Raw genomic sequence first — 15,327 nt, forward strand, 5'->3', positions numbered from 1 at the left:
AAGTAACTAGTAACTAAAGTTATCAAATAATTGTAGTGGAGTAAAACAATTTGCCTCTGAGATGTAGTGGAGTAGAAGTAAAAGTTTTGGAAATTGGAAATACTGAAGTAAAGTACAAATACCTCAAAATTGTACTTAAGTACAGTACTTAAGTAAATGTACTTAGTTACTTTCCACCACTGTCTACACGTCCAGCGGGTCCCTGGCGCGATCGTCTTACAAAGCCGGAGAGTTGTTCCTGAAGAACTTTCTGGAGAGGAGAAAATCTAAAGTCACTCATGCATGCAGAGTGAAAACATGAAGCGTGCCTGTTTTGGTTGTCCTCTACCTTAGTTTGACCTCCTCAATGCCAACAGCAAAGTTAACAGTAAACTGCACCACTGCATAATCATGTACCATTGTATTCCCATAAGGAGAAGATTTATCAGGACAGTGAAATGCGGTATTTAAAAACTGTATTTATAGTTGTAGTGCTTGATGTGAATTTCCCTTTACATTGCAAATAACATGATTTCTGGGAGACTTCTGGTGATTGTAATTAGTATTGTACTTTATTATTGTTATTATTATTAATGATGTTATGGGATATTATAGGAGGTAAGGGTTGAGTTTTCCAGATGCACAAAAGGATGGAAACATACTTTAGATCTTTATTCTAATGATGCATTTGTGTTTTAATGTCCTTGTATATGCACATTGGCTAACAAAATTAAAATGCAATTGCCATTTCACTTACAAGTCTTGCCTCACTTTATGATTAGCTAGAAATCTCCATCCAGGATTCACACTCCAATAATAATACACTGTCTGACGCAGTAACGTCAAACTGCATCTCTCTAGCTCCATCCTTCTGTCTCTACCGCTCAATATCTGTGTCTGGTGTGTTGATTAACTGTGTCTAGTCCTCTCTCGCTCTGTCTATCTATGTCCAGTGTGCTTGCGGGCAGGCACGTCACGTTTGGTTTGTTTTGTTAATCAGATGTGGACTTAAACTGAACGGCGTCTTTCCCGTGCACATGCACATGCGTGCGCGTCATAGATGTGTGCTCCTGGTCACTATACCGCCTCCCCCATGACAGCCGGGGCGCCTGATGGAGGGGAAGGGAACTGGTTGGAATAACGTGTTCCTTCCACGCGCTACGTCCTACCAGGGAAACTCCCCCCTGTCAGGTGACAAGAAGGTCAGTTGGCTCTCATGCACTGAAGGAAGCATGAGCTCGGCCCTGGCCTCCCCAGGCTGTGGGGGACTGGTGTAGTGCTGGTGTAGGGCTGGTGTAGCGCCCAGGATCACTTAGGAAATTGGCACCGGGTGAAAAAAAATGGGTAACAAAAATCGCGGGATAAAAATTATAAGAAAAAAAAAATAGATGTGTGCTCAGGAGAGGCAAACATGGTAAATGTTTTGCCCCCCCCCCCCCCCCCCAAATGGGGGAATTTGGCTAAAAGACCCCGAATGGACACTTATATTGTGCCAATATGTTTGGCCATCGAGTCATTATAGAATGTGTTATACCGTATGTGTTATGATTGCTATAAATCACGAGTATTTATGAGTGCTTATAACTATAATTATACAGTGTTATAACCAGATTATAATATATTATAAGTATGTTTATAACGCATTATAGACTTGCATAGCAAGTGTTACCGGAATTTTCAACACATTTCCCAATGAGACCCAGATATAACAAGATAAGATGGAAAAACGTACTGTATAAGTTTCATTTATAAATGATACATTCTAAGAAAAAATTACAAACAAATAAAGCATTCTTGAAAGTTTATTTTTTTGCACTACAAAGTAACATGGACATTATTCACAATAGCTGATTTATTTTCAAGAATCACATTTTCAATCATCTGTAATTGTTAAAGCTGCACTATGTAACTTTCCTCTTCTACCCTGGATTTGAACCTGGGTCTCCTGTGCAGTGCTGAAATGTTTACCAATGAGCTAATAGAGGACGCCTGCTTGCTCAGGGGATAAATTGAATCTTGACCTTCAGGTCAGAATTCATGTCAAACCAGAAACAGGATTGTGTCACCTAGACACAGGATCTAAACAACGTGCATCTACTTACAAGACAATTAATATCAGAATCAGGCATTTATATATTTCAATTAACTGTTCTATACTATTTGCATTGAGGTACAAGACTGACAATAAATTGTTGTTATTCCTGTTGTATAAATATAAATTAAAATTTTGAGCTTAATTTAAACTAGAATGCCATAAAATAATAATAATAATAATAAAAAAATAAAATAAAAATCACATCTTTGTACCAAGAAAGAAATGTAGACATGATTTCAACAGCCGCACAGCCAGGGAATACAGTACATTTTAATCAAAATGCTCGCTTCGATGGTGAACGGTCTTTGGCTGTACTTCAGACACACATGTACAATTTAAGTTCTTGTGTTTAATAGAATACATCTGTTAAATCAGAACTACTAGCCTTTTCATGTGCTGTAAAGCTGAGGATTAATCTAATCTGTATGACTGACAGGAGCAATTATCAGAGGAGCAGAGTTTTTGCCATCGTTATTAAGATGAGGACAGAAGAATGGATAGAGTTTATCACTGAAGGTGCAGCCAGTGAAAGAGTAGATTAGAACTCTGGCCTCCACATCGTAGAAGGAGACCAGACCCCCCTCGTAATCCACAAACACTCCCACTTTCTGAAGCCTCTCTGTAACAGAGAGGAGGGCAGGAGGGACAGCGAGAGCCTCGTACTCATTTCCATTCCTCAACCATACGGCCCAGTAACCATCCTCAGCACTCATCGTGATGTGTCCCTTCCTGTTGATGGACTCTCTGGCCACTCCTATGGTCCAGCCAGTCTTCCCTTTAACCTGAACCTCAAAGTAAAATCTTCCTGAGGAGAAGCTTTGTTTTCCTAAGACACAGACACAAAAGGAGAATCTCTTTTTGTTGCTTAGGAGATTCGTCTTTATGCCGCCATCATGCACTTGTTTTCCATCCTCAGACAGGATGAGTTTGCAGTTTGCCGTGTCAGGGTCCAGAGTTACATCCACTGCATATTGCTGGACCCTCCTCAGCTCAGCATCACCCAGCTCCTTCTCCATCTCTTCACTGAGTGTCACCAGCTGAGCCACAGCTGTCCTCACAGTCCCCACATATGAAGACTGATGGACATTGACCTTTGTCCAGTCAATGGTAGGTGGAGGAGTGTTGATATATTGGAAGTTGTGGAGGAGGTGGAGGTGGTCTTCAGTGTGCGAGAGCTGCTTCAGCTCAGAGCTTCTCTGCTTTAACTCAGTGATTTCGTGTTGGAGCTCTTTAATGAAGCCTTCAGCCTGTTTCTCTGTTGTTTTCTGCTTCTCTTCAATCACATCATTGAGCTCAGCCTGGCTTCTCTCAATACAGCTGATCAGAGCAGTGAAGACCTGCACACTGTCTGCCATCTCTCTGTCTGCATCTTTCTTGCTGAGCTCTACTGAGTGTTCAATCTCCTGAACCTTCAGTTGTCTCTCCTGGATCATCTGCTGAACTTCAGCCTCTGTCTTTCCCAGCTCAGCCTTCATTCCTTCATATGCCTCTTTCAGAGATAAAACTTGATGGACCTTGTCTGACTCAGTGCACAACTGACAAATACAAATGAGGCATCTCTTACAGAACAGCTCCAGAGGTCTCTCATGTATCTTACACATACATTCTTCCGGGTTCTTCACAGGGTCAATTAGTTTGTGTCGTTTTAACGCTGTGACTCTCTGATGAGGCTCCAGGTGAGTCTCACAGTAGGAGGTCAGACACACCAAGCAGGACTTCAGGGCCTTGAGTTTGGTCTCAGTACAGACGTCACAGGAGACTTCATTTGGTTTAGAAGGTTCTTGGTTTCTGTTGGTTTTAACTTCCACTTGAGCGGACTTTCTAAACTGAGCAACTATCTCAGATATGAACGTGTTGACCCGTAGCTTGGGTTTTTTGTCAAAAACCTCCTTACAAATGGGGCACTCGCACAGGTCATTAGTGTCCCAGTAATGTGTGATGCAGGTTTTGCAGTAGTTGTGTCCACATGGAGCCGTGATTGGATCAGTGAACACAGTCAGACATATAGAACACAGGAACTGCTCTTCAGACAGGAGACTGCTGGTAGAGGCCATTTCTACAAATTGAGAATAAAGAAAGTGTGAAACACTGGAAAAACATATAGTACTTTTTTTTTGGTATGTATTACAATATCTACTTGACTGAACATTACACTTCAGCAACAATTCTTTGGAATGTAGAATGTGAAGGCTATATTAAACTGGAGAACTTACCTTTTGTATAAGTCACAGCTATATTTTGTACACATTTAATTCAGTTAACTCGCCTGTACTGTATATCTGTATAGCTGTTGTGATTGTGTAGTCACAGCAGAGTTGTGATTTAGGCTCCTTTCACTTTAGACGTTACAAGTTATTGACAATGTTGTGCAAGTTCACTAGCTCAAAACGTTCAGTAAACACAGATTCAAACTACACATATTTGAACTAGTTCACGTTCTAAAGTTATGTCTGTGACTCTTCTTATTTTCCCTTAACTGACAGTTTGGACCCCCTTAAAATATAAAAAAGAAAACTTTAGACCTAATTATTTTATTTCTATCTACACAGTATAGGTTTTTTATGTAACTAATTGAAATCTTTCAGCATTTCTTTTATTAACAATAATACAAATATATTGTAAAAGTATTTACAGAATTTAAATGCAATTTACCTCCCTAAATAATCAAAAAAGAACTCAAATGTGAACATGAGCTAATTCATAAAATGTAAAAAGAAAAAATAAACTGTATCATTTATCTCCAAACAAATGTTTTTAAAGTTTTTAAAACGTACATCACAGATCAAACATCAAATAAATAGACCAATAAAAACACAACTGGTCGTTGGTTTGCAGTCAAGCTAGTAGACTATATACAGTACTGTGCAGTTTGCCTACATGTAGCTGCTGCTAAGTGACTGGATTAAGCTTTCACAAATTCAGGGGAAAAGTCGACATAATTAAACATTAAATGAGCATACGGTACCTTGCAATTAATACTGTAGGTGTCAGCTTTTTTCCCCCCCGGCACTGTGACTGGATTCCTGAGTCCTGAGTCTGATGACCAGCAAGTAGATGCAGTGGTGGCCTCCTCAAGTAGGCTTCTTCCCATTTAGATACCCGCTTTTGGCAAACTGACCCTATATCACCGGTTCCGCTGTCATCATTGATTGACCACCGTTTGTCCCGCCTTGTTATATTTTGATTAACTAGGTTAAGTTAATCAACTGTACTTATCAGATCGCCGGTGGTCACGGGGGTGTTACATGAGTTTCCAGGGGCCACTCCCTAAGATAAGAACTTCCTATGATGGCAATTTAGTCGCAATTTAGTCACCAAAGACAGTAACTATTGGGACGCCGGAATAATGGGATGTTTGAATTATGAGCAGACCCCTAAAAGACATTACATTCAATGCAACACCGTCAATAATTGGCAAAACATGATTCAATATACAGCAACAACATACAATAACAAGAGAACCCACAGTAAGTAATGTCTGAACCTTCCCACAATCTCCAAGTGAAGGGGGTTTGAGTGGTTGCTCACCATTGTGAGAGGTGGAGAGAGACAGAGGTGGGTGAGTATGATGAGTGATGTGATTGATGATCACAGTACCAGTAGATTAAAGAGGCCGATACTGTGACAATTTAACACAATCAACTATCTGTCTACATTGTTCAAGATTCTACAGCAGTGTAGATGGATACTTGCATGTATTGTATATTTTAATTAGTGAAAACAGCTGAATTACTTTGTGAACAACACCCTCAACAACAGTGTGTGTGTGTGTGTGTGTGTGTGTGTGTGTGTGTGTGTGTGTGTGTGTGTGTGTGTGTGTGTGTGTGTGTGTGTGTGTGTGTGTGTGTGTGTGTGTGTGTGTGTGTGAAAGAGAGAGATTGAGATGAGACATGATCAGTGATTAATTATAAATGACGATTCAGATGATCAGAGTATCCATACCAATAATAACCTAGGCTAGGTGAAAGATATCTAGCATATGGCTGGGCTGTAGTGTGTATTGTATACCCATGGCTATTGTGGGCTGAAATTGTGGGCAATTTGTTGCGGGATAGTCAGTGGTACTGTCTTGTGTTGTACAGTATAATACTCTATTACACACGTCATGGCTCTAGCCTTCTTAACATTTACAGCGAGAGTCATACCAAACATTTGGCTGTGTGTTATGCTGATCCTTGCACAGCTTTCTCCAGCTGAAAGGCCCCTATCACTTTAGATAGGAAAATACATTTTAGTCCCATCATGCATTAACAACTCTCCAATCCATCATTTACATTACTGATTAGGGGATGAATATCTGTCTAATGATCAAGTTGAATGATGAGAAATAAGCTTAATTAAACAAACTTTTATATTCGTATAGTATTTGTATGAACTGACCAACACGCTTTCACAACGTGGCACCAAAGGAGTGAGCCATCTGCGACAACATTTTTCAGTATTTACTACCCCCCCCCACTCCCCAATTTCGGCCAAATATGTATCTACTTTATGTATGTTCCCCATAGTAAAATACACATCTTAGCTGATCGAACACTGCTACACCAATCACAGTCCCCACAATGACATCAACAATATGACATCATCAGTCTTGGTCTTGTTAAATCATATTTTAATTAACCAAAAGACCAAAACATACATATTTGTGAATATCTATATTATAGGGGTGTGCCGATATATCGTCCCGCAATATTTTTTTTTGCAATAATAATAATGCAAAAACAGAAGTATTTGTTTGCATTTGCTTTATTCCCCTCCCCCCATATATTTTCATAATAAAAAAGTGCCATATATCGTATCGTATTGAAATTGTGAGCCCAATATCGTGTATCGTATCGTAGCGTGAAATTAGTGGGCACAACCCTACTATATTATGTCTGTCTGAACGACTTCATCTTTGGCATGTGTGTCTCATTATGTCCTGGGGGTGTGCAGTACCGAGGGGGAAGTCAGTCAGACCAACGGTTTCCAAGAACCGAAAAACCACAAATATCTATCTGTCTGTGGAGGACGCAAGACCAAGCGAGCCAAGACCAACTCGATCCCTGAACCGGCCTGTTGGGCCCAGGCCCAGGGGCCCAAAGGTCAGGGGGCTCCTCTACAAAATTAGGCCAGCTGAGGCCCACTGTTCCAGACCAAATTGTCCTTTCTGGTTGCCCACGGGTCAGCCCCTAGACCTGTATACTCTAGCAGGATTGGGCAGGATTTTAGCCCTGAGATAAATCACCACTTTGTTTACATTTCATTACAAACTGCTAATTAAAATAATGCTAACAGAATAAGACAATAGTTTAGAAAAATAAAGGCAGGATAAATATGTATGTATATATATATATATATATATATATATATATATATATATATATATATATATATGCATATATACATACATACATACATACATACACACACACACACACACACACACACACACACACACACACACACACACACACACACACACACACACACACACACACACACACACACACACACACACACATATACATACATACATACATACATACATACATACATACATACATACATACATACATACATACATACATACATACATACATACATACATACATACATACATACATACATACATACATGCTTTTACATGTATATCCTTGGTTTAAGTTATATTGTGTTTTTTTTAACCAAAATGTAATCAAATCAAACATATTGCAGACAACAGGAAGAAAGGAAATATTTAATAACTAATTAACTATTTGTGATTTAGATAAAGTTAAACCTGGTGTAAGGTAAACGCAATACATAAATATTTACACACTGAAAATCAAGCTCCTGATTTTTCTTTGCACAACCCAATGCCTGGAAATGCGTGTTGTCCGTGTTCAGCAGAAAAAGTGATTGTTCTATCTAGCAAAGACAACCATCACACATGTCCTGGGAAAGAGCTGCGTCTGCAAGTCATGACATGGCAGAAAGTTTCAGGAAGAGTGTGTGTGTGTGTGTGTGTGTGTGTGTGTGTGTGTGTGTGTGTGTGTGTGTGTGTGTGTGTGTGTGTGTGTGTGTGTGTGTGTGTGTGTGTGTGTGTGTGTGTGTGTGTGTGTGTGTGTGTGTGTGTGTGTGTGTGTGTGTGTGTGGAGGGACAGCAGAGGGTGAATCTTATTTACAATCCAGGATATCCTCCTATTCTCCTGTAACCCACCCCCCCCCCCCCCCCCATTACCCCCCATCACCCTGACTGAGATTATACAACCTGTTCCTCTCTTTCCCCATTGCTGACATAGTCTAGGCCACGGGTTCCCAAACAGTGGGTCGGGATCCATTTTTGGGTCGTGGACCCATTTTCAAGGGTTGCGTACTTATCCCTTTTTTTATATTCCTTTTTGAAAAATTCTTATTTCAAAAGATTTAAAAAACTGAAAAGAAGTGGTGAAAATAGCAGATCTACAAGCTCACAACACGTCGCATATATGCAAGCTTGTAGATCGGATATTTACACTAGGTTGGGTCCCGGAACGACAACAAATTTATCTTTTGGGACTCGAGCTAAAACGTTTGGGAACCACTGCTCTACGTGTGTGTGTGTGTGTGTGTGTGTGTGTGTGTGTGTGTGTGTGTGTGTGTGTGTGTGTGTGTGTGTGTGTGTGTGTGTGTGTGTGTGTGTGTGTGTGTGTGTGTGTGTGTGTGTGTGTGTGTGTGTGAGAGAGAGAGAGAGAGAGGCAGAGAGATGTTTTAGTGTGGTGCACAGTATTTTATCTTGCTTTGCTCATGATGAAATTCTCAGTTTTTTTGTGATTATGAAATTGAAATTGTGTAATGGTGCAATGGTTTAAAAAGATAAACCCAACCCTGTATAACTCTCTCAGCGTTAAATTAACACTGTACTGTGCATGTGTCACAACTGTGTCACAACTGTGTGTGTGTGTGTGTGTGTGTGTGTGTGTGTGTGTGTGTGTGTGTGTGTGTGTGTGTGTGTGTGTGTGTGTGTGTGTGTGTGTGTGTGTGTGTGTGTGTGTGTGCGCGTGCGTGCGTGTGTGCGTGTGTGTTAGAGCAGCGGTTCCCAAACGTTTAAAGGAGAAATCTTTGGGAACCGCTGTGTTAAAGAGAGACAAAAAGAGGAAGGGAACCCCCCCCCCCCCCCCCCCGACACACACACACACACACACACACACACACACACACACACACACACACATAGGTGCCCCTCCAGAGCTGTGGGTCGAATCCAAGAGGGGAGGGGACATGAGGTGAAGGCAGTGAAAAGACGGCTGGACAAAGACAGATGTCACACAGTCCACTGGTGAGCGTCCGTGGGAGCACACAGAAACAAACGCTATAGGCATTGTAGGACACAGAAAGGGAGGGGGAGACAAAGACGGTTGGAAGAGCGCAGCGGAGAGACAGACAGACAGACAGACAGACAGGGAGAAGGTACAGTTATGGGGTCCTTCTGTCATCTTCAGCCTTTGGGCTTCACACTACTCACACTGTTCCTGCTGGACACCCACCTGCTGTCTCTTGGAGCCACTGCCGCATCAGGGCAGGTAAGGTCATTCATTCATTGTTTGTCAGCACCATAGAGGCAAAGAGAGACACTTCTTTACTTACAAATATCTCAAAAACACTAAACCATCACGGTTTTCACCACAGTTGCAATAACAACATTTAATTGTTTTGAGTGCTTACATAGATGTCTATGGCAGTGGTTCTCAAACTTTTTCATGTCAAGGACCCCCGACTTGACACTTATTAGCCCGCGGACCCCCATTTAAAAAGTAAATATGCCAGGAAGGGACCCCCATAAGAGAAGATCTTTACGGCTCTAGCAGTGATTCTCAACCATTTTCATTTCAAGGACCACCAGTTTGACATGCATTAGGCTACGGACCCCCATCTAATGGCATTTCTATCTCTGGGACCCCAATTTATATTGTAAAATCAATGTTAATTTAACTCTGAGAGTGTACAAATGGAACCAAATGAACCTCCGTTAGGGTCCATTTGGTTCCATTTGTACACTCTCTGAGTTACAGACCCATAAGGGTCCATTTGGTTCCTTGGGAGTCCCCGGACCCTACTTTGAGAACCAATGGTCTATCGTGTTGAAAATAAAATAAAGAATCTATTCAAAAGTCAATTTTCTTTTCCGGAAATAGCAGAGCTACAAGCTCACATTATTATATATATATTTTAAAATATAGTCACCCTAATGTTACTCCTCTCTGCAACCTCAGTTGAGCATCTGTCAAAGTCAGAAGGTGGCGTTTGACGTATCGCGTACGCACAGACCTGTGATCCAGCCCATGACCCGTGTCCCATCACATGTCGTCCCCCCTCATCATCCTGTTTCTCTCCATGCATGATACTAATCTAATCTGGCAGGAAAGCCTCCAAACTGCTCAGTAGTACAAGGGATTGTTAAGGGCCGTCAACACCAAGCACTATATCAATAATAACGAATAAATACTCTGTATTGTTCCCCACTGTCATCATTATAGTTGTGGTGGACTCTGCCTTCCACTTGACTTAGAATTATTTTTAAAACAAAGTTGTTATAGTTATGGTGCTTGGTGTGCACGGCTCATTAACCACTTTAACCCTGGGCATGTCATCGTAGCAATTCTATTACTTGAAAAGAACAATAGGGCTTATATTTGTTAACAGTTGTATGGTGGCATGTACAGTAGTACATTGTCTCTGTTTGAAGGCTAGTTTTTGTGTCATTTTGAGGTCGTATTTTATCGTGTACTGCAGTCAGTCCATGGAAAGCTGTGTGCTGTAGATCTGGACTGACTGGGCAGATCCCAACAGAAGCAATTAGTCTCTTCCTGTTTATTTTTGCTTCAGTGCAACGTTTGCCAAAGTCAATAACACTGTGGTCTTTGATGTCCTCCCAGTACACTGAAAAGTTATGATCTCTCCATGCAGAGTGGACTATTTGTGTAGCCTACAGTATGCTATACAGTGTATAGCATAGTGCCCTTTTATGTAACAACATGCACAAAATAATTGCTTTGTTTTTAGCTCCCTCCAAAAGTCAATTTGTGAAGTGATTGCATATTAAGTAGTCAATACGTTTCTAGTTGTGTGCTTGTAAATCAGCTATTTTCACTATTAAAAAAAGGAAGTATATTTTGAAGCTTTTTGCCTAGGATGACATACGCAAACTAGGGATCGATTATGAATCATTTAGCTCCCCCGGAACCCCCTCAAAGACATGCTTTCCTTCCCCCTTAATAATTAACCAAAAAAAATCATGATTGTGACTGCAGCAGTTTACCTTATTGTGTTGAAGTATTAAACTGCTTCAAAGGTTAGCTGTCCTTCATGTAACCTGCCCATTAAAACATGTATTAAAGTGGTCCAAAAAAGTCCAAATGTGGATTTATTCTCTTATTTTTCATAATCAATTACCACAACAAATCGATTGGTTGGATTTAACTGTTGCATCCCTAAATGTAACTGATGTGAGGCGTTTCTCGCCGACAGAACTTGTGCGCCAACACGACGGTGGTGAGGACCAGGACGCAGTGTCACTCCTGCAGCATCAGTGCCCTGATACCCTGTCGCTCTGGCTTCAAGCAGAGCCCAGGCTCCATCGCAAAGGACTGCAAGTGAGTGGACCTCAGTCAGAAGACAGAAAGTACTTGAGTCAAAGTATAAATATAGATCCTTAAAGGACCACTTGACCCATTTTCAACCTATCTTCATATAATTTGTCCTCACTAATGCTCATTATGATATGGTACCATTTCTGTCTACTCAGTCTGTGTCTCAGAGGAGGGCTGTGGACACAGTTCAGAAACCTAAATGTTCACAATGCGTCACAACAACACATTGTGAGCTTGTAGACCTACTGTCTTTTTTTTTAAACATCTGTTTATTGCAGTTTTTTTTTCACATAGGTATTTTTCAAAAAAATCGACAACAGGATTTGCACAGATAAAGAAAATACAAAAAAACAACATGAAACAAAACAGAGACATACAAAACACAACAACAACATACACAACTTAACTAAACTGAATGACATACAAACAACATGAGGCTGATGACAGTACACATCCAAAGGGCAAAACGAACAGCATCAAGATCTAGTAAAATATAAAGGCATACAACAGGTACCACTCCGGGGGCAACACGACACTATATTCACTCAAGTCATCTCATCTAGCAACCCAATAATAGGTGCCCAGATTTTCTGAAATAGGGGCTCCCTATCAGAAAGAGTGAACCTTATCCTCTCCAGGTGCAACACTCCTCCCAGCTCCCTTAGCCACATATTGATTGTCGGGGGTTTCTCTGATTTCCAGGCCTGTAGAATTAACTTCCTGGCTAACAAGGTAGATAGTGAGATAGCCTGGTTTACATATTTACTGAGGGCCATTCCTGGTTCCACAATTCCAAAAAGAGCTGTCAAAGGGGCAGGGGGAAGTTCCCTTTTATAAGCTTTGGAAAGAAAATCAAACAGCTGACTCCAGAAATTTAGCAATTTATGGCATGTAATGAATTGGTGAGACAGAGTTCCTTGTTCAATAGAGCACTTCCCACACATGGGAGAAGAATTGGGAAAAATCTTATTCAATTTAGTTGGGGAGAAATGCAGCCTATGAACAATTTTAAATTGGATTAAAGAGTGTCTGACATTAATTGAGCTGCGGTGTATATTATCGATACAATTTTCCCACATGTCGTCCGAAATTTCCATGCCCAACTCCCTTTGCCAATCGTCCCTGTAAGAATGTGAAGAAGGGCTAATCAGGGCCTGTAATATGCCATAAAATCGAGAAACCGCACCTTTGCTAAAAGGCTCAATTCTCATCATTTCTTCCAGAACAGGATTATGGGTTTTTTGCTCATATTGTGGGAAATGTGATCTGATAAAGTAGACCTACTGTCTTTGGTGAAGATATTGAGCGTAGAACAAAAACAGGAGGGGGCCTATTACAGCGCCCTTGGTTCAATGACACAATGTTACCATGTTATAGTTGAACGTGAGAACATGAGAACATCTGGTGACAGACATTTGGGCCTTGAACGTGTGTGTGTGTGTGTGTGTGTGTGTGTGTGTGTGTGTGTGTGTGTGTGTGTGCGCGCAATTGTGCGTGCGATTGTGTGCACGCAGGTACATGATAAAAACCGGGTCCTTCCAAATAGGCATCAGTGGATGCTCTTTTGAGTGCTACAAGGAGGTGGAAGAGAAACAATGCTGTCCGGGGTTCTGGGGCCCAGATTGCATTGGTAAGTACACCATCACTTTACAAAGAAATCTGTTTAAACACTGCTTTCCTTTGAGACACCTCTTTTTTTCAGCTTTAAAGCTGAAGACTTAAGTGCATGTACTAATTGCATTTGTTTATACAATACAATGGTACCAAACATGTGATTTCATTTGTTTCTTTCTGTGCGGAAGACTTGATACAGTAGAGAGCTTTAAGCCCCATGTCTTTATTTTGTGATATTCTCAATTACGATCTCTCGATTATGTTGGAGATAAAATTGTATATAGAGCTATCATATTGTATTATGAGGTGTAACACAGAACCTCCCATAACCTGAAACTTTCCAGAACGCATGGAGTTCTGTGATGTTTTGTTTGTTTTGTTTCCGTTTCCATTATCATCACAACCACCCCTGAACAGGGAAGTATGTCATCTAAAACAAACACATTAAAGGTAGTTGATATTGTTTTGTTAAGATAAGTGTTAAATAGCTCTATATTCTGATAGTAATCATTTCTATAGAGTGTTTGTTCAGTAACAGGGGTCTCCCAGTCTCTCCAGCTCTTTAGAACACAGAAAAATGCATTTTCAGGTCGGGATACCAATTTTATCCAAGCAGGAGAGAGAACTCACACAGGATACAGGATAAACAACTGTAACACTATACAATTTAAGCTGATAACTGAGGACTCTCTCCTGATTGGCTGAAATTGGCAGCCCTATTTTCTGTTTATAAAAGAGGTGGAGAGACGGGGAGACTCCTGTTATTGAACAAACACTCTACAGCAATGATTACTATCAGAATATAGAGGTTGAACCTTTTAACAATAAGCTGTCGCCAGCACAACACGTTATGAGCTTATAGATCCACTATTTTCACAATTATATTTTTAAAGTATTAGTAGTAAGTGAGTTCTGGATTCCCAGGACTCAGGGTTAGTGCAGTACCACCTCCAGAGCAAGGCCCAAATTAGGTTCAGAAACCGAGCCATGGCATTCGTTCTCAAATTGGGGTCCGGGGACCCCCAGGGGTCCTTGAGGGGGTTCCAGGGGTCCCCAGCAAAATGTGCGAACATTTTAACACAAATCTTTGCTTCTGGGGGTCCCTGGCACAACATATTTTCAGATGGGGGTCCGCGGCCAAATATATATCAATTTGGGGGTCCCTGGCATGAAAAAGTTTGAGAAGCACTGGCATATGGAAACAAATGCACAACCCGTGAAATACGCTTCTTGGCACTGCACGGCACGATTCGCTTAGTTCTTGTAATCAAAAAAAAACATTGGTGAGTTTTTTTAGTATGAAAGGTGTGTTATTGTTATCATTTCCGCTGTTGGTGACGCAGGTGGAGACCTGAGTAGCTGATGTTACAGTAGTGGCTAATGGGGATCTAATAAATAAATACAGTATAAATCACTGAGGGAATATTTTGATAGGAAGCGCTAAGTTGACGGATGTGACTGCAGCTTGCTGCCCCGAACAGAAACCAGAGGAGGAAATCTCCTCTGTGGGGAGGAAAAACATTACAGACACGTGGAAAAGTTTCACTTTCCACTTAGTGGTTCACTCCGTCTATCCATTGATAACATAGAGAGAGTTCAACTGTACATTTGTACACTCTCTGAGTTACAAAATCCTTAGTTTTAAGTGAGCACTGAGGATTTTTGCTATGTAAGCTGTAATTAACGGGAGTGTACTGTAAGTGCTTTCTAGTTTTAAACAAATGTTAAATAGCTCTAAATTCACATACTGTACTGTAGCAATCATTGCTATAGAGTAGGGATGTCCGATATTATCGGCCTCCCGATATTATCGGCCGATATTAGCATAAAAATTGATATCGGGAAAATATCGGTATCGGTTTTTTTTTTTTTTTGCTTTATAAATAAGTTACTGGAGTTCTTACTGTATATGGTGTGTGTGATATGAAATTTGAGCTTACCCTAATCACAATAATCCCCGCATATATCGGTATCGGTTGATATCGGTATCGGTAATTAAGAGTTGGACAATATCGGTATATCGGTTATCGGTAAAAAAGCCAATATCGG

The 15,327-nt window shown here is 40.8% G+C and overlaps 3 protein-coding genes across 3 annotated transcripts in view; 2 read left to right on the forward strand and 1 right to left on the reverse strand.

The window, feature by feature from the left end:
• cog5 (component of oligomeric golgi complex 5) overlaps window positions 1–731 on the forward strand; it is an 89,870-nt gene extending 89,139 nt beyond the window's left edge. Inside the window, exon 23 of the mRNA XM_084050069.1 lies at window positions 196–731. The gene's annotated coding sequence lies outside the window, so the exon portion shown is untranslated. The remainder of the gene's footprint in view (window positions 1–195) is intronic.
• Window positions 732–2,490: 1,759 nt separating this feature from the next.
• Window positions 2,491–5,155, reverse strand: LOC311040321 (zinc finger protein RFP-like; the record flags this gene model as incomplete). Its single annotated transcript, XM_084050527.1, has 2 exons — window positions 5,040–5,155; window positions 2,491–4,130 (listed from the first exon to the last, which is right to left on the reverse strand). Exon 2 carries the CDS (start codon window positions 4,126–4,128, stop codon window positions 2,491–2,493), a length of 1,638 nt encoding a protein of 545 aa, XP_083906653.1. The 5' UTR covers window positions 4,129–4,130; window positions 5,040–5,155.
• Window positions 5,156–9,303: 4,148 nt separating this feature from the next.
• stab2 (stabilin 2) overlaps window positions 9,304–15,327 on the forward strand; it is a 78,932-nt gene continuing 72,908 nt past the window's right edge. The window contains exons 1-3 of the mRNA XM_084050405.1: window positions 9,304–9,597; window positions 11,543–11,667; window positions 13,179–13,294. Coding sequence (XP_083906531.1) covers window positions 9,493–9,597; window positions 11,543–11,667; window positions 13,179–13,294 — 346 coding nt within the window. The 5' untranslated portion in view covers window positions 9,304–9,492. The remainder of the gene's footprint in view (window positions 9,598–11,542; window positions 11,668–13,178; window positions 13,295–15,327) is intronic.

Source organism: Gymnoscopelus microlampas (genome assembly GCF_963454915.1).
Source record: "Gymnoscopelus microlampas genome assembly, chromosome: 23".
In the NCBI taxonomy this organism is placed as follows: domain Eukaryota; kingdom Metazoa; phylum Chordata; class Actinopteri; order Myctophiformes; family Myctophidae; genus Gymnoscopelus; species Gymnoscopelus microlampas.